This window comes from Cololabis saira, chromosome 1, assembly GCF_033807715.1.
Source record: "Cololabis saira isolate AMF1-May2022 chromosome 1, fColSai1.1, whole genome shotgun sequence".
In the NCBI taxonomy this organism is placed as follows: Eukaryota; Metazoa; Chordata; class Actinopteri; order Beloniformes; family Belonidae; genus Cololabis; species Cololabis saira.
Genome location: NC_084587.1, coordinates 40,865,017 through 40,888,542, shown reverse-complemented (window position 1 = coordinate 40,888,542; position 23,526 = coordinate 40,865,017). Strand labels below are relative to the sequence as shown.

The window sequence follows — 23,526 nt, the reverse complement described above, 5'->3', positions numbered from 1 at the left end:
ATCCATCTACGACCATCTACATCCATCTATGACCATCTACATCCATCTACGACCATCTACGACCATCTACATCCATCTACATCCATCTATGACCATCTACATCCATCTATGACCATCTACATCCATCTATGACCATCTACATCCATCTATGACCATCTACATCCATCTATGACCATCTACATCCATCTATGACCATCTACATCCATCTATGACCATCTACATCCATCTACATCCATCTATGACCATCTACATCCATCTACATCCATCTATGACCATCTACATCCATCTATGACCATCTACATCCATCTACATCCATCTACATCCATCTATGACCATCTACATCCATCTATGACCATCTACATCCATCTATGACCATCTACATCCATCTACATCCATCTACATCCATCTATGACCATCTACATCCATCTATGACCATCTACATCCATCTATGACCATCTACATCCATCTACATCCATCTACATCCATCTATGACCATCTACATCCATCTATGACCATCTACATCCATCGATGACCATCTACATCCATCTATGACCATCTACATCCATCTATGACCATCTACATCCATCTATGACCATCTACATCCATCTATGACCATCTACATCCATCTACGACCATCTACATCCATCTACGACCATCTACATCCATCTACGACCATCTACGACCATCTACATCCATCTACATCCATCTATGACCATCTACATCCATCTATGACCATCTACATCCATCTATGACTATCTACGACCATCTACATCCATCTACATCCATCTACATCCATCTACATCCATCTATGACTATCTACATCCATCTATGACTATCTACATCCATCTATGACTATCTACGACCATCTACATCCATCTACGACCATCTACATCCATCTACATCCATCTACATCCATCTACATCCATCTATGACCATCTACATCCATCTATGACCATCTACATCCATCTATGACCATCTACATCCATCTATGACCATCTACATCCATCTATGACCATCTACGACCATCTATGACCATCTACATCCATCTACGACCATCTATGACCATCTACATCCATCTATGACCATCTACATCCATCTATGACCATCTACATCCATCTACGACCATCTACATCCATCTACGACCATCTATGACCATCTACATCCATCTATGACCATCTACATCCATCTATGACCATCTACATCCATCTATGACCATCTACATCCATCTATGACCATCTACATCCATCTATGACCATCTACATCCATCTATGACCATCTACATCCATCTATGACCATCTATGACCATCTACATCCATCTATGACTATCTACGACCATCTACATCCATCTACATCCATCTACATCCATCTACATCCATCTATGACTATCTACATCCATCTATGACTATCTACATCCATCTATGACTATCTACGACCATCTACATCCATCTACGACCATCTACATCCATCTACATCCATCTATGACCATCTACATCCATCTATGACCATCTACATCCATCTATGACCATCTACATCCATCTATGACCATCTACATCCATCTATGACCATCTACATCCATCTATGACCATCTACGACCATCTATGACCATCTACATCCATCTACGACCATCTATGACCATCTACATCCATCTATGACCATCTACATCCATCTATGACCATCTACATCCATCTACGACCATCTACATCCATCTACGACCATCTATGACCATCTACATCCATCTATGACCATCTACATCCATCTATGACCATCTACATCCATCTATGACCATCTACATCCATCTATGACCATTTACATCCACCTAAAACAATAATAATTAAAGCTGCAAGCAGCGATGAACGGGCCCTCGCACTCACGGCCACCGCCCCCATAAGCATATCAGAAATGACACCACCCACGACTTCCTATGTCAAACCATTCAAAAGTTATAGCAGAAAAAAGGGACAACCAATCAGAAGAAGGGGCGGGGCTAATTCAGGCCAATGAAGGTCAAGGACTCCATAAAGAATCTGATGACACCACCCACGACTCTCTGTCAAAACATTCAAAAGTTATAGCAGAAAATCGGACAACCAATCAGAAGAAGGGGCTAATTTTCACCAATTATGGTAAAGGACTCAATACCGAGTCCCATGACACCACCCACGACTCTTTATGTCAAACCATTCAAAAGTTATGGCAGAGAATAATATTCTAGGGGGCGCTGTTGAGCCATTAGGCCACGCCCATTAATGCAAACCATGAAATATCAAATGTATCGCCAGGCCTGGCTTGCGTGCAAAATTTGGTGACTATCAAATATGGAGCAATCAGATGAAGGGTGGGCACGCTTTTTGGCGTCTAGCGTTGCCACGGTAACGCTTTTGAAAGAGAAAAGTAATGCGTGGTGTCGGAGGATGGAGACGCACATTTTGATGTATAACACACTTGGGTGCACGTTACGGTTCGGGCTGAATTAACTGCCGAAGGAATGGCATGAATTTCGCCAAAATGACACGATTAATTCAAAATAGCCGACATCCTGTTCGGTTTCGGCCATGGCACCAAGAGACTTTTCTTTTAGTTGTGAAATGATACAGGTGTGTACCGATTTTCGTGCATGTACGTCAAACCGTATCGTGGGGCTTGAGTCACAAAGTTTTCCGGGGGGCGCTGTTGAGCCATTTTGCCACGCCCATTAATGCAAACCATTAAATATCAAATTTTTCGCCAGGCCTGGCTTGCATGCAAAATTTGGTGACTTTTTGGGCACGTTTAGGGGGGCAAAAAGGCCTTCCTTTCGTCAGAAGAAAGAAAAAAAATTCCTACAGATACAATAGGGCCTTCGCACTGAAGGTGCTCGGGCCCTAACTATAAATCTGTGGCTGTCTACGACCATTGCTGACTACATATTTACTACCTGTGCCCGTTTTCAATCATCGACACCCGTCTGCATCAGGGGGTTGAACTCCAGTCCTCGAGTCCTGCATGTTGTAGACGTTTTCTGTTTAATCAAATCGACGCAATCAACATGTCCTCAACAGACTTGTTGTAGACCTTGAAGACCAGTTGAAGATGGTCCATTAATCTGGACCAACATCTAAAACATGCAGGACAGTCCCACACTCCTGATCCAGACCAGCTGGGACCTTCCTGTTGACCAGTTTCAACATCTGTGTGTTTAGTTTTTTACTGAGCAGAGAAATAACCCTTAAACTCAGCAGTGTTCCAGCGTTGTCTGCTCTGTTTGGAAACCAGTGGGATTATGTTCCTGAAGCAGGTTTTGGAGTTCTGATGTGTCCTGTGTCGCCCCCTACAGGAGGAGATGAGCACCTGGATCCAGGCCATCCTGAACGCCAGCGCGACCGACCTCCCCGACACACAGAGCAGCAACCCCGGCACGCCGGCTTCTGTGCGCGCTCAGACGCTGCCGGCCTCCATCACTGTCACCACCGAGTCGAGTCCCGGCAAGAGAGAGAAGGACCGGGAGAAGGACAAGGAGAAGCGCTTCAGCCTGTTCAAGAAGAAGCAGTAGAAGAAGAAACGGCAGGAAGGTTCACAGACGTTCTCTGATCCGATCACGACTTGGGCGCTGGGTTTTTATCGTCGCCTCTGGGCCAATCATCTGCTCTGAAACCATTTCACATAAACAGGAAGTGATGCTGCATTTGAGGGCAGCTGGGAACTTTGAGTTTTCAGTGGAAGGAGTCGGGTTTGTTGTTCTCGTCATTCCTCTAAAAAGCAGCTCGCGCTGAACTCGTTCTCCGTGGAAGCTACAAATCATTTGTTCTTTCAGCATGAAACAGGTTCAACTGTGAGACTGAAAAGACCTGCTGAATCTGAATAAAATTAATGACGCGGGTTAACGGACGTGACGCTGGCTGAGTAGATCAGCAAAAAATTAAAAATGCAAAGTTCATCAACAATTTGGTTCAAAATGGGTTTTATCATAAAAATATAAAAATGTCTTCTCATAAAACCAAAATATAAACATTCCAGATATAAACATTCACAAATAATCCACTAATTTCACATTTTTAAATAATTTTTCAAAACTTCAGAAAAAAAAAACGCAGTTCAAAATTGTTTTCAGAGATTTTACACATTTGTGATAAAAAACGTTTTGGATCAGACCCAAAAAGTGCAGCATGAACTTTCCCTGTGACATCACTCCTGAGATCACTCCCGTGACATCACTCCTGATGTCACTGCCCAGCAGCCAATGGCGGAGGAGAACGGCTGAGAAAGTTCGGAGGGCTGAAAGTTTGGCCAAAGCTTTGGTTGATCATTTTTTTTGTTTTTTCATCTCGTTGTCGTTCGCGCGGTCAGAAGGAACATGGTTGTTGTGACATCATCATCGGCGCTGTTTCTCCCGCCCGCTGATTGGTCTATGAGCAGGGACCACACTTCGTTTTTTTTTTTTTTTATTTCCTGTTTATTGTTTTGTTGTGAATCTGAAGAGACGCCGTCGTTCTTCTGCCGCTCAGAAATTGGACCAACAGTGCATTTACGTTTTTGTTTGTTATGGGCGGCGCCGCTGCACAGCTGTTTCCTGTCCGTCAGAGGTCACCTGTGAGCAGGTGTTCATGTAAAAACGTCCACTTGCATGCTTCCTCAGACTCACCTGAAGTTTCTTGGGTTCTGGGACCGCCGAGCTCAGCAGCGAGGCGCCGACCTCCCGCTCTTTGATACTCGTGTCGCTCTCCGTCACCGTATAGCTATCGTAGCGAACATGTATGGAAGTTAGCGCCATCTTACCGCACAATCAGAGCTGCATCTGTAGGAATGAAGAAGCCGATCAGCCGAGTATTTAAAGCTTTTCTCATGTATGAAACTGCACCTGTAGACTTTGAAGCTCTTTCTGTCTGAAATGTGGATGTCATTAAAGCTTTTAATCTTTAAAACCAGCTGCCTGGACTCGTCTTCTTCACTTCTGCAAACACAACAGCAGACAAAAATCCATGCTCTGGTTAGCGCCCCTCCCCCTCCCTTAATCCTGACTCGTTTTGTATAAAATCATCCTAAAACTAGCTTCTCTATGACTATCGCTGATGTCTTTCCCTCTTGGCATTGGGTTAACACACCTGGATGCTCCACACCAGAAAACTGACCAAACACCTGCTTTTCTGGAGGTTTGAACACCCAATATTGATCAGTTCATCATCAATGATTGTGATCAGTTCATCAGTATTGATCAGGTCATCAATGATGGTAATCATTTCATCAATGATCACTGCAATGGTGAGTGATCAGTTCATCAATGATTGTGATCAGTTCATCAATGATGGTGATCAGTTAATCAATGATTGCGATCAGTTCAGGACGGTGATCAGTTCAGGGATGGTGATCAGTTCAGGACCGTGATCAGTTCATCAATGATGGTGATGAGTTCATCAATGATTATCAGTTCAATGATTGTGATCAGTTCATCAATGATGGTGATCAATTAATCAAGGGATGGTGATCAGTTCATCAATAATTGTGATCAGTCCATCAGGGATATGATCAGTTAATCAATGATCAGACATTCTGACTGCAGGTCAGGATGTCAGCAGGATCTAGCAGACATCCACACAGACAGGTGGAAGCAGCAGTGGGATGATCAGAGGGGGGACTGCAGGGCAGCACGCAGCTCCTGAAGCTCTGGCCTGCAAACATGTATAAAAGAGAAAAGGAGGGGGCAGAGCAGCACAACAAACTACGAGAACAATGGACAACAATAATTAATTAACTGAGAAAGGAAAGAGAAGGAGGAATGATGGGCACCGCTCAGTGGATCATGTTGGTGTCCCCCTGCAGCGTAGCTCTATAGCAGCATGTCTACAACGAACCTATGTTTGAGACCAACTATATTATAGTCTTGTTCTAAAGCTGCAGCTATGACTACTGACTCTTATGGCACTTTTCCACTAGTACCTACTCAGCTCTACTCATCTCAGCTCGTCTTGACTCGGCCTGGTTTCTTTTCCATAACAATTCAGCACCTGGAGCAGAAGTAGGAGGTTGGAGCGAAGCTGCTGTGACGTATTTGATTGTGTGATCTAAACGAAGAAAACAACACTAAAGATGTAGAACCTGGAGGAGATGATATATGTGCTGTCTGGGTCTGTGGCTTGTGTTCGATATCAAGTTAAAAAATGAGAGAAGCTTCAAGCGGCGACGCATAATTTCTTTTAGTTTGTCTCGGTGCTGCTGAAAAGTCCGTTGGTAGCCGCAAGCATTTATGAAGTGACAGAGCTCCTGGTAGATCTGGTCGTTCCTTATCGCCCGTCTACATCCCTTTTTAATTCTCTCCTCAGCCACCAGGTTTATGAACATCTGCACCTCAGAGTTGGATCACCAAACAGACTTTTGCGCTGCCATTGCCTGTTGAATAAAATGAACAAAAAGCCGCCGTCAGAGTCGCTCTTTCACTGATGTCACTTCCTGACTCAGACGTCTGACTCCAACCCCCCGACCAATCGGTGGCCTGTAGTGTGATGACGTCAGATGCAGCCGACTCAGCCAGTTAGAACCTCTGCAAAGTAGTTACTGAAAAAGTATCTACTCGGCACGTTAGACCCCTATTGGAAAGGCGCCAAACCGAGGCAGGTCGGGCTGAGTAGGTACTAGAGGAAAAGCGCCATAAACACACTAGAGATTACACCAACTAGAGGTTTACTAAATAGAATTGAGGGTATGATTAAAACAGTGCGTCGGTTTATTTACCAAGAGAATAGAAAGTTTACTTTAAGATTATTGCTTTCAACATCCATATGAATGTTAAAGTCACCCACTATGATGAATTTGTGTGTACTGATCAATAATCCAGATAGGACATCTGAAAACTCAGACAGAAACTCTAGATAAGCACCAGCATGAAGCCGGTACACTACCACTAACAAAACTGGCTTCCCTGATTTCCAGCTCGGGAGTTTTAGATTAAGCATGAGGCTTCCCAACGTATTATACTCACATTTAGGTTTAGATTTTATTTGAAGACTGGACTTAGAGATCGCCGCTCCTCCTGTAGCAACGTTTCTGTTAAACAGGAAACAGGACTCCTGGTCTCGGCAATTAAATCGTTTACTAATAGAGACTTGGAGCTTAACTACCTGTTACCTATCCACTTCGTGCCTTGTGGAATATAAGGCCTCAACAGAGCTCCTCTACTTCTGACGGTCAGCTGCTGCAGTCCTCACTTCCAGCCATGATTTCCATCCTCCTTCCCTTTTCTCCTTCTTGACGGTACGCCTCCAGGTGGTCTTTGGTCTTCCCTGTCTTCTCTTCCCTTCTGGTGCCCAAGTCATTGCTATGTTGCAGTCGTTATTGTGGTCCTGCCGCAGTATGTGCCCAATCATCTTCCATCTTCGCAACTTCACCTCATTGCTGAGTGGTCTCATATCAGCTCTTTCCAGCAGTTGTATATTACTGATGTGATCCTGCCAACTTATTCTTCGTAGGCATCTATTATGAAATACGTCGACAGCCTTGTAACTCAACTTGGAGCTTAACTATCATATATTTAGTAGTCCGCATCTAATTTTTAGGTCTTTAATTGATACCAAATATGCATTTGTTTTAATTTTTACAAGGTTATTTTGAATAAAGCCTCTATCACGCCGCCCCCTCTAAACTTTTGGAGGGCGGGGAATTGACACCACATCTGTTTTGCTAGGCACCATGTTAGAATCACCAATTACATCATTTATTACTATATTTTTATTGGTGGTGATGATCAGTTCATCTAGAACTGCTTAAATCAATTCATATTTAATCAATACAGTTTCTGTGTAAAAGTTTGACTGTTGTTGTTTATCTCAGCTAGATCTGTTTTCAAGCAGCTATAATTTTGATCACATTCTGACACAAACGACGTCCTGATTGTACCGCAGTATTGTATTATTTTTCTTCAGTCCTAAACTTTTCTTCATCAGTTTTTCTCACGCCGCTTTTTTGAGTTTTAACGTGTTTTCTCTTCATTACTGCAATGTTTCTTCCTCATCAGACACTTCTCTGCTCATGTGACAGAGGTGTGATTGGTCACATGACCCTAATGTTTGAGGACCAGTAAAATCAGGTGGTATTGATTTTTGACCTTTTTCCAACCATACTGAGATTTCTGCACGAGTTGGTTTCTCAAAATCTTTTGATAACATTTTATATATTAGATGAAGAAACATTAAAAGCCTTCCTAGTTTTCTGCTGAGAACATTAATCTGAAACAGTTCGTAGTGAGCTTTTCTCAGAGCGAGGAACATCTGTTCATCTCTACTTCTGAGAATCCCGCTCCTCTGAGAGGATCTTCTTAAAGAAACCCCTGCCATCCAGTCCTGAATGAGCAAAGATATTTAATGAGACAGAAGATGTCTCACTTTCAGCCTTGATCCTGGACTGGGGTCAACCTCGATCTGCTGAAACTCTTAGTTGCTTATTCGAGGTTGAAAACTTTTTTATTTACTGCTGCATTTCAGTAATCTCCCATAAACCACTACAACCTTTATTTCTTGCATCTCATTTGTGTAATTCTTTTTGACTGAGGCCTGTCTTTAATTACTGCTTTTAAACTGATTTTTTACACTGGTACTTTCGTAAATTTGAGTTTCAAAACGTAATAATATTTTAACTCCTGTACTCTGTTGGGTCAGAGTCCCTCAAGTCTGAATCCTGTAAATTCTGTTTTGTGTTATTTTATTCCCTTTTTTGTTTAAACTTTAAATCATACTTTTTATTTATGTTTTAATATCTTTGTAAAGCACTTTGAATCACCTTGTTGTTGAATTGTGTTGTAGAATTAAACATGCATTGCCCTGTACCAGGATCAGCGTTGATCCTGCACCTGGGTTTTCAGTCAGAGTGAAGCATCTGTTGTGAACAGCTCATCTCTGCAGGTAAATCAGTTCACCTCTCCTGAACCCCGCTGACACCTGCTGCCCCAAACACTACAGCTCCCATGATGCACTGCAGCAGCAGCGCTGCTGAGAGCTGCACCTGCGCTGGATGCTGCAGGGATGATCGTGAGGGAGACCGGAAGTGTAGTCCGTGTCCTTCAAAATAAGATTCCATTCCAGCGTCTCAGCATGTTTGGTGGCAGGTCTCTCAGAATGCAAAATCTGAACATGTTTTATGTTGACAGTGAAACGTGTTATTTTCCATGTCTTCTACAAAAATAAAAAAATTCTGATACCTTACAGGGCCGTTTCTAGGTTTTTTATGGGCCCTATGTAAGATTATGTGTGGAGGTTTTCCTTGTTCTAACCATATTCTTTACTGTAATGTGAGTGGAGTTAAAAACTTAAAATCTGTTACACACTTGTATATCTGTGAATCTTAACACAGTAACCCATTAGGACCATCAGAGATGCTCCATGGGTGGATGGATAGATGGGTAGGTGGATGAATGGGCGCTTTGGTGGGTGAATGGATGATATCTAACCCATTTTAGCTCAGTTACCACAAGTTAACTGTTTAAGCTGACTTAACTTAGTTATTAACCTATGATGCTAACTAAAGCTGACATTCATTCTAATCAAAACTGCCCAAACATCCTAATTTCAGATGTTTCTACTGAAACACCTGAAACCAAGACTAGTAGAGCTGGAACCTGGACTAGTGGATCTGAAACCAAAACTAACAGATCTGAAACCGGGACTAGTAGAGCTGACTAGTGAAGATCCACTAGTAGTTAGAGGAGCTGAGGGTCTGGATCCAGACCCTAGAGATCAGTAAAGGACCTGCAAGGCTGGATTCAGACCCTAGTGGTTGGTAGGGAATCTGCAGGTCCTGATCCAGACCGTTGGGTTCACACCTATGCTGCAGAAGTATAAATCAAGCCCTTGACAGTAAGAAACTGAACTCATGGCTCAGATATGTAGTCTGCTGAAAGCAAAGAGTGATGCACCACCACCGACATCTTTAACCCTTGTGCTGTCTTTGGGTCAAGGGAGGGTGAAGGGAGAAAAGAAGGAATGAAAGAAGGGAGAAAAGAAGGAATGAAGGAAGGGAGAAAAGAAGGAATGAAGGAAGGGAGAAAAGATGGAAGGAAGGAAAGAAGGAAGTAAGGAAGAATTGAGAAAAAAAGGAAGGAAGTAGGAAAGGGAGTAAGGGAAGGAGAAAAGATGGAAGGGAGGAAAGATGGAAGTAAGGAAGAATTGAGAAAAGAAGGAAAGAAGGAAGGAAGTAGGAAAGGGAGTAAGGGAGGGAGAAAAGATGGAAGGGAGGAAAGATGGGAGAAAGGAGAAAAGAAGGAAAGAAGGAAGGAAGTAGGAAAGGGAGTAAGAAAAGATGGAAGGGAGGAAAGATGGGAGAAAGGAGAAAAGAAGGAAAGAAGGAAGGAAGTAGGAAAGGGAGTAAGGAAGGGAGAAAAGATGGAAAGGAGGAAAGAAGGAGGAAAGATGGAAGGAAGGGAGAAAGGAAGGAAAGAAGGGAGAAAAGGAAGAATGGAGAAAAGGAAAGAAAGAAGGGAGGGAAGAAGGAAGGAATGGAGAAAATAAGGAAAGAAGGAAGGAAAAGCAAAGAAGGTAATAAAGGAACAAATGACGAAAGGGAGGTAGGAAGAAAAGGGAGTAAAGGAGGGTAAAAAAGGAGGGAAAGAGGAAAGGAAGAAGGAAGGAGAGAGCATGGCAGGAGGAATGAAGGATAGAAGAATTGGGTCATTTTGACCCAAAGACAGCACAAGGGTTAACAACAGGTAATCAGGTAAAATCAGGTAAACCAGGATCCTGGCCATAATCTTGGAGTCCGGTTCCTCCCGGGGTCTCCACACACACCCAGAGTTGGGTAGTAACGAGTTACATTTACTCCGTTACATTTACTTGAGTAAGTTTTGGGAAATGTTGTACTTTTGGGAGTAGTTTTGAATCACTATACTTTTTACTTTTACTTGAGTAGATTTGTGAAGAAGAAACTGTTCCTCTTACTCTGCTACATTAGGCTACGTTGAGCTGTTACTTTTCTTTTATCCCTTTTATCCGCGTACGCGTCAATCTCATGACATCACTGGGCGATTCTTTGGGAAAAATATTTGTTTTTGCATGTTTTGTCACATTTACACAGACTCAAACACACACATATTTATATGAGTTCATGGGCTTGTTCTAGTTCTGCCTGGTTAAAAAAGAAAAGTATAAAGGCTTGAAATTTTATGCTACTTGTGCTTAATTTATTTTTCTATTCTGTTATTTTATTTATTTTATTATTTATTAAAGTACTTGAATTTACTTTAAGATTATTTTAATTTAAGCTATGTTTTATTAATTTTAATTAATTTTATTATTTTGTTGATTTAATTTGCCTGAAGATGATTATTTTGTACTTTTGTCTGTTTGAATGGTTGTGTTAAAAAAAGAAATCAGACGTTACTCAACAGTTACTCAGTACTTGAGTAGTTTTTTCACCAAGTACTTTTTTTACTTTTACTCAAGTAATTATTTGGATGTCTACTTTTTACTTCTACTTGAGTCCTATTATTCTGAAGTAACAGTACTTTTACTTGAGTACAATTTTTGGCTCCTCTACCCACACACACCCACCCGTTCTGCTGTCAAAATCCACAACGGTGGCTGCATTTTATTTTGAAAACCCGCGGCGGAAGCGGTCCCGCATGGCGTCCATCCAGATCGGCGATCCCGGGAATCCCGTTGATGTTCCGACCCAGACGGGTCCGCTGTTCGTGCAGAGGTTTTAGCCGCTGTGGGGGCGTCAGTGTCGGCGTCCGCCCGGGCCTCGGACCCGGCCTGAGCAGGACCGAGCCAGAGCCGAACCAGAGGCGTGATCTGCGGGTTCTGCGGGAGGAGGACGGCCGAGGGATTTCTGAGGTTTCACAGTGAAACGGTCCATTAACGGACCTGCAGCACACGAACCCCGGTCCCGTGGACCGGCCTGGACCTGCCGGACCTGCAGGACCTGCAGGACCTGCCCACAGACCCGGGCCGAGCCGGACCGAGCCGGACCGAGCCGGACCCAGCCGGACCCAGCCGGGCTGCAGAGGATGCTCCGGTCCGGATCCATGAATCCTTCATACGTCATCAACGTCCATGTTCAGACCTGTCACGTCATCAGTGATCGATAATCAGCTGTTTCAGTCAAATAATCATTATTGTAAAATGTAGAACCTACTAAATTAAAAATTAATTTAATTATTCAAATTAATCTTTAGCTAACTGTGATTCATTTGCCCACATTAATAATGGAGAATAGATTTATTTATCATTTATAAATGTAGTTTATAGATAATTAATTAGTTATAAAACGAACGAAGTTATTAATAGAAATGTTATTAAAGTTCTATAACATTTAAAAGTCAAGATTTTGATATAAAAATCGTAAAAATGAAGTAAGATATTGCTGAATTGGTAAATATAAACAAAATATTAAATACATTGTTTTAAAGAAGTGTATTTATTTAGCTAGAGTACATTTGATCAAAATAAGGTGATTTACTGACATACATTTTCTGCAATGATTTTGTGACCAAAGAAATATAAATTATAAAATAAGCATTAAAAGATTTGTTCTAGAACGTGTTTTAAATGATTCGTGGCTGCTTTTAGGGCTAATTTTCCTCTAAATGATGTTGGACAGAACTAAAAGATTCACTTATTTCATTCTGGACAAAAAATGATGGAAAAGGAATTATATTTTTATTCAAGATCCTGCAAGATACGCAGTTTGTGTATGTAATATTCAAGATATCTTTGTTAGCATTAGTAAATGATTGACATCTACTGAAGCCCCTCCCTCTGCTCAGAGTTAAAGGGACAGGGTTCAGTTTTTAAACGGACGTCAGAAGTTGGTTGCATGTTCACTGTGGGAGAAAAATGACAGCAGAAGTTTGATGAACTTCCTGCACGATTTCAGACACTCTCAATATGCAGTGGAGGAATGTGGGAGCCGTCGTTGGCCATTGCTCTGTGAAAGGGACTACAGTAGCGTGAGGAGCAGAGTTGGACTGATCCAGTTGGGGACTCTTGTTTTAGTGGCTTCAGTTTGTGGATTTTAGCTGCCATGTCGGATAAAACGGCGCCACGCTGCCAGCTGAGGCTGGAGTGGATCCACGGCTACCGTGGACACCAGTGCCGCAACAACCTGTACTACACGGCGGGAAAGGAGGTGGTGTACTTCGTGGCTGGTGTGGGTGTGGTCTACAATGCCAGAGAACACACCCAGAAGTTCTTCCTGGGACACAACGATGACATAATCAGGTGAGGGGTCGTGGCTTAAATGGGGGAGGAGAAATGTGTCAGATTTTCCAAAATAAAATGTAATTCTTTTTTATCAGAGATCCTTTGGTAGCACGTTCCACTATGATGGAACTGGGGGGGAGTTCTGTACGATGACAGAAGTTAGCGCTGAACTAAACTAGTGCGATTCATTGTTAAAGGGAATCCTGGCTATTAAGACATGTAGGTCTTAAAAGATAAATGTTGGTCGCAATTATAACAATGTGATATAAAAACCTTTTTGATGTCTTCGTTTTTATAAAATTTGAAAATATAATTTAACTTGTAGGTCGCCATTGTTGTTTACATCGCAATGCACTCTGGGTAGTGACGTCAGTCTGTTGCACCATGGATGTATTATATTAACCTGGATACCGGACCGGAAAATGGCCGCCGTTCATTTCAATGGAAGTTGCTCGCCTGGCGCATACGCCGAAAAAGTTCCTGACTTCCGGGTTTACTTCCGCGTTATGGGGCCCATAGAGCATGCGCAGTTGAGTCACCTCCCATCATGCCCCGGGGCAATGAGAACGAGTATTAATATAATATATTAATTAATGTATATTATTACATATATTATTAATGTATTAATATAATATAATTATATAATATGTATTAATATAATACATCCATGGAGTGCACGGACACAGCTGTGACATCACGCCCAGAAAGAGACTTTTCTTTGACTTTTCTGGCCGTTATAAAACATTTTTGACGGATATAAAGTCCATGACTTAAAAATATAGAATACAAAGATTAGTAATTGCCGGTGATTACAGCTGGAGGTTCCTGTGAACAGTTTTAGAGGCTTCTCTTTTACTATTGCGGTCTATGGGAAAAAAGCTTTTTGGGCCCCATGGGATTTTTTGTTGCAGTACCGCGGCTGGCCACTGGGAAAAATCGGCGTGCCTTCTGAGTGCGAGACCGGGGGCCTGGGTTGCACCTGCTGGCCCCCGTACACTGTTGTGACTGTTCAACCAGATAATCCAGAGGATAAACATGTCATCTGTTCAGCCATTTCAATTTGAACCCGAGTGCAAGGTCAAGGAGGAGGACAACACTGAAAACATATCTCAAAATGAGCCAAATGAAGACCAAGAAAGACGGGATGAGGCGAGAGTGGGACAAAATCGATGGTGTCTGTCCAATAGGGATGGGCAGTATGGACTAAAAAATGTATCATGATAATTTCTGGCATTTATCCCGATAACGATAAAAATGGCGATTAAAAAAAATACCAATTCAACTCCACCTTTGTAACTATAAATCTATCACCACATTCAGTCTTTGGAGCCCCCAAAACACTGCTCTAAAAGAATACTAAATACTACTAAACTACACCAATTAAATTGAATTAATAAAAACCAATTAAATGAGTCCACCTGTACTGCAAAACTGGAATGACTCAGATCTACCATGTTTGTTACACAAACACGTATCAACAGGAATTTCTTTCTTTCTTTCTTTCTCTCTCTCTCTCTCTCTCTCTGTCTCTCTCTCTCTCTCTCTGGCTCATTTCCTTCCTTCCTTCCTTCCTTCCTTCCTTCCTTCCTTCCTTCCTTCCTTCCTTCCTTCCTTCCTTCCTTCCTTCCTTCCTTCCTTCCTTCCTTCCTTCCTTCCTTCCTTCCTTCCTTCACGTACGTTGTGCATCGATTTAATGCAGAACTATAAATCAGCTTTACACAAAAACGTCATCAACGGGAATTTATCGTTTTTACCGCGAGATGACAAATTCTTACCGTGGGGAATTTTTTTGACGGTTTATCGTCAACGGTAAAATATCGCCCATTCATACTGTGCAGCAACTGCGTCTCCATGCCAACAGAGGAGGAGAGCGTTTTGTGTCAAGAGCTGTGTTTTTGTCAGCAGCTGTTAGCGGTAAGCTATTGTGTGATAAAACGTATTCCAATATAAATAATTTTGGAGATTATTAGCATCCACTGCTGTCCTATGCTTTATAAATCATTAGGACAGGTGGCGCCGCCAGGATTCAATTTCGTAATAGGCACAGAAACAGTCCGTCTACTGCTCTATACGGCTAATTTCAGGGTCCCACTTGGCCTGAATATTCCACTATCCATTAGGTAGAGGATAGATTGGTTGGCTATTCAGAGTTCAATAAGTATTTCAAAGATCTTTTTTCCTCAAAGAAAACTTTGCAGTGACAAATTGGATAACGTGCGCACGGCGCACTACAGATATAGTGACATTATTATGCGCAGCTCCACACAGATGCAAACATAAACATTATGGTGTTGGCGCACCAGAAACAGATGAAAACACAGCTAAACAGGTGACGGCGAAGAGAAACACAGATTAAAACACAGCTAAACATTATATAATATAAACTGTTATTAATATAAACTGTATATAATGCAGCGGCGCCGCCAGCCGGAATCCTGTACGCACTGTGCGTACAGGCGACTGGCCCGGGAGTTTGACGAAACGGGAGGCGCAGACCGCTTCAAATAGGCAAGAACATCATTATTTAATTTAATGACTATTCTGATCATTTTGGTGGAGCCACATCTGGCTGGGATTTTTATTGCGCCGTCACCTGTTTAGCTGTGTTTTGATCTGTGTTTCTGGTGCGCCGTCACCTGTTTAGCTGTGTTTTGATCTGTGTTTCTGGTGCGCCGTCACCTGTTTAGCTGTGTTTTCATCTGTTTCTGGGTGCGCCGTCACCTTTAATGTTTAGCTGTGTTTTCATCTGTGTTTCTGATGCGTTGACACCATAATGTTTATGTTTGCATCTGTGTTTCTGGTGCGCATAATAATGTCACCATGTGTAGTGCGCCGGGCGCACGTTATCCAATTTGTCACTGCAAAGTTTTGTTTGAGGAAAAAAGATCTTTGAAATACTTATTGAACTCTGAATAGCCGACCAACATATCCTCTACCTAATGGATAGTGTAATATTCAGGCCGAGTGAGACTCTGAAATTAGCCGTATAGAGCAGTGGACGGACTGTTTCTGTGCCTACTACGAAATCCTGGCGGCGCCAATGATCACTTTGCCAACCATTTTATTGAACTGTTATCCTCTTCTGTACTCATACAACATACTGCTGGGGCTACTCATAATCAGGGGCACACTCTTGATTTGGTTATTTCCAAAGGTCTTGATATAATCCCTGAGTGTACTCTTGATGTTGGGATCTCTGATCACTTTTGTATCTTCTTTAATGTTGCCTGGACAAATAAAATTATACCTGGGTTAAAACTAGTCAAAAGACGCACCATTGCTGCTGACACGCTGCTAGATTATTTGGGCCATACTCTGACTCTAACCTGGACTTTACTCCGTCTCCATTGTCTTCATGTGACAACTTGATCAATGACTTTAGTCGTTTAGTGACGCAAATTATGGATGACATAGCGCCTATTCAAACCAAATTAATTTATGGCAAGACAAAACCATGGAGGAATGTGAAAACAGTGAGGGCCCTTAAAAGGAACTGCCGTAAATCCGAGCGCAAGTGGCGCAAGACCAAACTGCAGGCAGACTATAAGATCTATAAAGATATGCTCAGCACTTATAACAAAGAAATAAAACAATCTAGACAGCAGTACTTCTCTCAAATCATCACTGACAATTCACATAACGCTAAGTTTCTCTTTGGCACAATTGACAAACTCATTAATCCTCTGAGACCAATACCTACTGAGTTCCACTCCTCTGATAAATGTAATGAATTTGCATTATACTTCAAATCTAAAATTCTGAACATGGATGTGACCCCTCTCCCTCCGCTCAGCACCGTAGTGCCAGCACTCTTTCCAACTTCACCCTTACTCAGTGCAGTGACATACAGGAAGTAGTGCAACAGCTAGGCTCTGCGACCTGCTCTCTTGATCTTATGCCCACTAAACTGTTCAAAGATGTTTTTAACTGTATTGGTGATGATGTACTCAAAATTGTAAATACCTCCCTACAGTCTGGAATCTTCCCCTGAGGTCTCAAACATGCTATTATAACACCATTGATAAAAAAGAGTAACCTTGATCCATTCGCTGTTGAGAACTACAGGCCCATTTCAAACCTTCCATTCCTGGGGAAGATTCTGGAGAAGGTTGTCTACCAGCAACAACACAGGTATCTGTCATATAATAGCCTGTTTGATGCCTACCAGTCTGGTTGTAGAAAAAAATCACAGTACAGAAACTGCCCTCGTCAGAGTTATCAATGATCTGAAAATTAACACAGACAACCACAACGTCTCTATTCTGTTACTTCTCGGCCTTAGTGCAGCTTTTGATACCGTGGACCATGTCATTCTACTTCAGCGCCTTGAACAGTGTTTGGGCCTCAGGGGCTCAGCTCTTAACTGGTTTTCTTCATATCTAAGTGGTAGATCTTTCTCTGTTTCGGTTGGCAGCTATGAATCTGATAATGTCAGCATTCAATATGGAGTCCCACAAGGGTCAATTCTAGGTCCCCTACTTTTCAATTTGTATATGTTACCACTTGGGTCCATCATTCGGCATCATAATATTCAATATCATTCTTATGCTGATGACACACAATTATATGTATCTGTTACTGCCAATCATTTGAGCTCAGTCAATGACCTCATTCAATGACCTCATTCAATGCATTACAGATATCAAGTATTGGATGGCAACAAACTTTTTACAGCTAAATGAAGAAAAAACAGAGATTCTTTTAATTGGTCCAAGTGTTCTGAGGCAACATATTCTCCCTTTATTAACTCCTCTGTCAGTAAAACCTTGTGAACTTGTCAAAAAATTGGGTGTTATGTTAGATGCTGATCTTAACTTCCAGAAACACATAGCTAATATCTCCAGGACTGCCTTCTATCATCTCAGAAATATATCTATAAGTAAGATGCTTTCTGTCACAATCAGACTCTGAAAAGCTGGTTCATGCTTTTATATCCAGTAGATTAGATTATTGCAATGCACTTTTTGCAGGACTAACAAAGCAAGTGTTACATAAACTCCAGCTTATTCAAAATGCTGCAGCCAGAATTCTAACAAAAACCAAGAGCTATGAACACATCACTTCAGTTTTATCCTCTTTATCTATGAATGGCTTAGCTCCCTCCTACATAGTTGACATGCTCACTGAATACATACCGGACAGATCCCTTAGATCATCAAATAAGAGTCTTCTCATCATACCTAGAATTAACACTAGATCTGCTCATGGGGCTTTCAGTCACTACGGTCCCACTCTCTGGAATTGCTTGCTGCAGGAACTAAGGTCTGCTCCAACAGTGCCCACTTTCAAAAGCAGACTAAAAACGTACCTTTTTTCACAGGCGTTTGAGTAAACTCATGGTTGGCTGAGTGATAGCATTTTTGTTAAAATGGAATTATGGTTGTTATTATTGTTTTTTTCTCTTGTCATACTTTGTTATCTATTTCTGCTATTGTAAACTTGTAATTTTGTTTATGTATTTTGAGCACATTAAGTCCATGCTCATTATGTGAAATGTGCTTTATAAATAAATAATAATAATAATAATAACCGGGGTTCCTTTTAAGTAACATCTGAAGTCCAGTCGTTTCCTGAAAACTGTTGTACTGTGGATGTTGTATTTAGTTGGAGAAGAGCGTTGCTGTGGTAACGTCGTTGCTGCTAACGTTAGCTGTGGCTGCGCTCGCGACCGGCTGTTTTGCCTTTATGTGGCTAAACTTGAGCTGCTATGGTGATAAGCAAAGTCCTTTCCACAAAGAACACATCACTTTACCTTTATCAATGGTGCCGTTGGGCCGTTTTTGAAATGTAAATTCACTGGAGCGACAACTTTCACATGCTCCTCCATTTTCACTTCTCTTCTCCGCTACTCACCGCCCCCCCCTGCCTGTCCAGCTACAATGGGAGCTACCAGCGTAGCTAAACACGCCTAGACAGAGTGACAGCCAATCAATGTCAACTTCAAGGTGGGACTGACCATTGTTTTTCCACCCCTAACAACCCAAGCACAAGAACCCCAGCACACAAACACAGATTTCATAATAAAGGCAACTCGCAAACAGAAAAAGTAAAGTTTAGAGATTTAAAAAATAGATTAAGCAATTAAAAAACATAACGTGCTAAATATGCCTGTCATAAATTAATTGCAATTAACTAGGGGTGTAACAATATATCGTGCCACGAAATTTCGCGATACAAAAACGTCACAATACGTGTCGTGGAGGTGACAAACTGTATCGCGATATTGGGTTATTAATATTAATCGATTGTGTTGACTAGTAACGCGCATCCGACCACAAGTGCCGACTGCGCCTCGACCCGCGGACCAAAATCTTACTCCGCTCAGAAGAAACTAGTACCTTTTTGCGATCCCGATCAAAGGGCTCTTACAGGGTTTTGAGCTCTGAACTTTTAAGTCTGGTGTAGAGTTAAGCCTTACCTTATTAAATTAAACCTTTTTCGGGTCGTGAGTAGGATAAACACGGGGAAACTTCTGCTGAGTTTGAGAGTACTTTACTCTCCGCTCAACAGTGTAGGATTTTAGAACATCAACACAGCAGCTAGTGCTGTATCACTGCGCCCAATCTAAAACATATTAACAACTAGTTACTACTACTTTGACTAGTGTAATTATAGTCCCTGATTTACATCAGAATATAAAGAATATATTTATAAAATAATGAACCCTGAATTACCAAAATAACCTTCTTAACAAAAATAAATCTCCTCTTACACTTATAAGGTGAGCACGAATCAATCTTTTTTATGATGTAAAATTGTATGTATTTATTTACTTTTATTTATTTAATTTTAGTTGTTACATTTCTGGAAAAGAAAAAAGTCAAATCATACATGAGAGAAACTATTCAGTTTGTGGCTAAATATTTTTACTTGTATGAAACTGAAGATGCATAATGCAAACCTGACATTTACTTTTAGTTCAGTTTGTGGAAAATGGTTGGCCTGGCTTTCTCTTTAAAACTTACAGTTATAAAGCATTACAAACTGTAATAGGGCAGACGTACAGAATTGTTTTGTATTTTGTGTCTTTCAAATAAAAGACCATTTTTTGCAGTCATATGTTCCTCATTCAAGGTTGTTAAAAAAATACTGCTATAATATCGTATCGTTATCGTGACCTCAGTATCGTGTATCGTACCGTATCGTGAGATTAGTGTATCGTTACACCCCTACAATTAACACACTAATTTGACACTCCTAGTAATATCATAATCACATACCTACCACCACAATAATGACATCATGTTTTACAAAGAAAATACAATAAAAATTAAAGCTGCTAGCAGCGATGAACAGGCCCTTGCGCGTGCAATTTTCACCAATTAAGGTGAAGGAGTCAAAAAAAAAAGGAGTCTGATGACACCACCCACGACTCTGTATGTCATACAATTCAAAAGTTATGGCAGAAAGTAGGAACTATCAAATATGGACTAATCAGATGAAGGTGGGGGCATGCTTTTTGGCATCTAGCGTCGCCACGGTAACGCTTTTGACTGAGAAAAGTAATGCCCATCGCCGCAGGATCGAGACGCACATTTTGATGTATAACACACCTGGGTGCACGTTACGGTTCTGGCCGCATTAACGGCCGAAGTAATGGCATAAATTGCGCCAAAATGACTTTATGAATTAATTAATTAATGACGATTAATTCAAAATGACCTTCTTCCTGTTCGGTTTCGGCCATGGCGCCAAGAGTCTTTTCTTTAAGTTGCGCCATGATACAGGTGTGTACCGATTTTCGTGCATGTACGTCAAACCGTATTGTGGGGCTTGAAGCACGAGGTTTTCTAGGGGGCGCTGTTGAGCCATTAGGCCCTCATTTTGTCGGAAAAAAATAAAAACGAGAACGAGGAAAATAAAAACATCTCCTGCAGATACAATAGGGCCTTCGCACTGTAAGTGCTCGGGCCCTAATTACAAAAATGTGTCATGTACAAAAATGCCATGAGAATAAGGGTTATTACAGTAGCTGCAGGTGAACAAAACAAATTACAAGAAATACTTCAAATGATAATATTGTTGAAACAATCTGTCTGTAAATGTTTGTTTTAACACCATGAACATTTACAAACATTTGTACCCATCTAGCTGCAGCATGGTAGCTGTGTTAGTAGAGTATTAGCAGTGTGTTAGCAGCTTGTCAGCCGATTGTTAGCAGTATTTTAACATCTTGTTAGTTGATTGCTGCAGTCAGCAGTTTCCCCTGGTCCCCTCACACTCTCCTGTCCTGACAGGAGTCTCGCTCCACTGCTCTGAAGTGTTGGTGAACTCTGCTGAGCTCGGCGTCCTGTCAGGACTGTGACCTCATCCCTCATGCTGACCTCCCAGACAGCTGCTGACACAGATGTGAGCTGAGCTCTGACTGGCTGAAGAGCTCAGATTCAGATGACTCTGTAGGATGGTGGCCGCAGATCTGCATCAGGCTACCGGCTGTCTGGGAGTCTTTACATCATCTAGACCCTTTTTTGGTGCAATCATAGAGCTCATTGAGACCAGTGGTCCACGTGGAGACCTAACCCCAACCTGGTCCGAACTCGGTTCTTCATTCTTGCTGTTTAAAGGAGCCGTCTGTAAGAAATGTCCAAAACTGGTACTGCAGTCACTTTCCAAATATTGTTGAGCGGCGTGTACCCTCCCCCTCCTCCCCCCGACCAGAGGTTGCCAGGTAGGCTGCAGAATGCAGCAGGAACGTAGGCTGCCATGGCTGCAATAATTAGAGCCGAGCTGGCAACCCGGATGCTGAAACAATACTGACTTGGTGATTGGGAGATAGGTGGAGGGTGGAGCTTCAGAAACAATACTGACTTGGTGATTGGGAGATAGGTGGAGGGTGGAGCTTCAGACACAATACTGACTTGGTGATTGGGAGATAGGTGGAGGGTGGAGCTTTAGAAACAATACTGACTTGGTGATTGGGAGATAGGTGGAGGGTGGAGCTTCAGAAACAATACTGACTTGGTGATTGGGAGATAGGTGGAGGGTGGAGCTTCAGAAACAATACTGACTTGGTGATTGGGAGATAGGTGGAGGGTGGAGCTTCAGGCCAAAATAAAAAATGACAACATAAACATCAGTTGAGGGCTGCAACTCCTCTTTTTAAACTGGAATATCCTGGCTTGAGTGCTGTTGTCAGTGACATAAGTATTTGAAATGAACATGATTTTTTAAATGTCTGTGACATATCAGGGTCATTTTATGATTCGTTTTATTATTGCTCTTACATACAGCTCCTTTAACTTTGTTAAATAAATAAACTTTATATTCTGAAACTGAGCAGATTGAAACTGATCAAGGTCACCCTGGCGGATTTCCAGCGATCAAACAAACTCCGCCCACTGCTGAGCCCGTCTCCGTTCAGCAGAAACCGGATCCTGAAGAGGAGGGGCTAGTTGTGTTTGAGGAAGACGGGCCTACGGACTGTGAATGTCTCCTCCAAACACGGCCCAAGTCCGGACTTGGCGAGACAATGAACTGCTCATCATTTGATTTCTAATGCGTCGCATAAACGAGTAATTAATGTTTCTGAAATAAACTATGTTTTTTCTTTTTTTTTTCCAGTCTGGCAATCCATCCGGACAAGATCCAGGTGGCCACGGGTCAGGTGGGTAAAGACCCGTACATCTGTGTCTGGGACACCTACACCATGCAGACTGTCTCCATCCTGAGGGACGTCCACACCCACGGAGTCGCCTGTCTGGCCTTCGACTCGGATGGCCAGGTGAGACCACGCCCCCTGTGATGTCATCGAGGGTGTTGGTAGGAACCGACTTCCAGAGCATAGGTTAATCCCAAGATGGGAGGGAAGAGCCAGCTGGAACCCCCTCCCCGTTAGCTGTCAGAGCTCAGTGCTAATGCTAATCTCTGATGCTAACTAATGGTCAACTGGAACCTGGTCATTGGTAGAGGAACCGCAGGTCTGGATCCGGTTCCTAGTGGTCGGTAAAGGAGCTGCAGGTATGAATGTGGAACTGCAGGTTTGGATCTGAAACCGCGGGTCTGGATCCGGTTCCTAGTGGTCGGTAGAGGAACACACAGTTTCCTTCGTTAGCCCATTGGACCCTGGTCTTCAATTCCGGTCCTCTTGGGCCGGTATCCTGCACGTTTTTGATGTTTCTCTGCTTCAGCACACCGTGATACAAATGACTGTGTCCTTATCAGACTTGTGCAGACCTGGATGACAAGCTGATGACAATGATTAATTAGAATCAGGTGTGTTAAAGCATAGAAACATCTACAACGTGCAGGACACCGGCCCATGAGGACTGGAATTTAGGATCCCTGCACTTGGAGATAACTACCTCTCATGTCTGTCTCCTTTCTGTGTTGTCATAGCGACTGGCCTCAGTCGGCCTGGATGCCAAGAACA

The 23,526-nt window shown here is 42.2% G+C and overlaps 3 protein-coding genes across 4 annotated transcripts in view; 2 read left to right on the top strand and 1 right to left on the bottom strand.

The window, feature by feature from the left end:
• The window catches only part of sptbn1 (spectrin, beta, non-erythrocytic 1), a 53,226-nt gene extending 48,328 nt beyond the window's left edge, over positions 1-4,898 (top strand). For both annotated transcript variants that reach the window (XM_061723292.1, XM_061723301.1), the window contains one exon: positions 3,314-4,898. In XM_061723292.1, the coding sequence (XP_061579276.1) occupies positions 3,314-3,529 (216 nt within the window). In that variant the 3' untranslated portion in view covers positions 3,530-4,898. The remainder of the gene's footprint in view (positions 1-3,313) is intronic.
• Positions 1-23,526, bottom strand: part of LOC133445838 (E3 ubiquitin-protein ligase TRIM39-like) — a 205,187-nt gene that overhangs the window by 121,728 nt on the left and 59,933 nt on the right. The window lies entirely within an intron of this gene.
• Positions 12,392-23,526, top strand: part of LOC133445813 (echinoderm microtubule-associated protein-like 6) — a 56,448-nt gene continuing 45,313 nt past the window's right edge. Inside the window, exons 1-3 of the mRNA XM_061723279.1 lie at positions 12,392-13,175; positions 22,719-22,878; positions 23,493-23,526. The exon at positions 23,493-23,526 is cut by the window's right edge and continues 65 nt beyond it. Coding sequence (XP_061579263.1) covers positions 12,979-13,175; positions 22,719-22,878; positions 23,493-23,526 — 391 coding nt within the window. The 5' untranslated portion in view covers positions 12,392-12,978. The remainder of the gene's footprint in view (positions 13,176-22,718; positions 22,879-23,492) is intronic.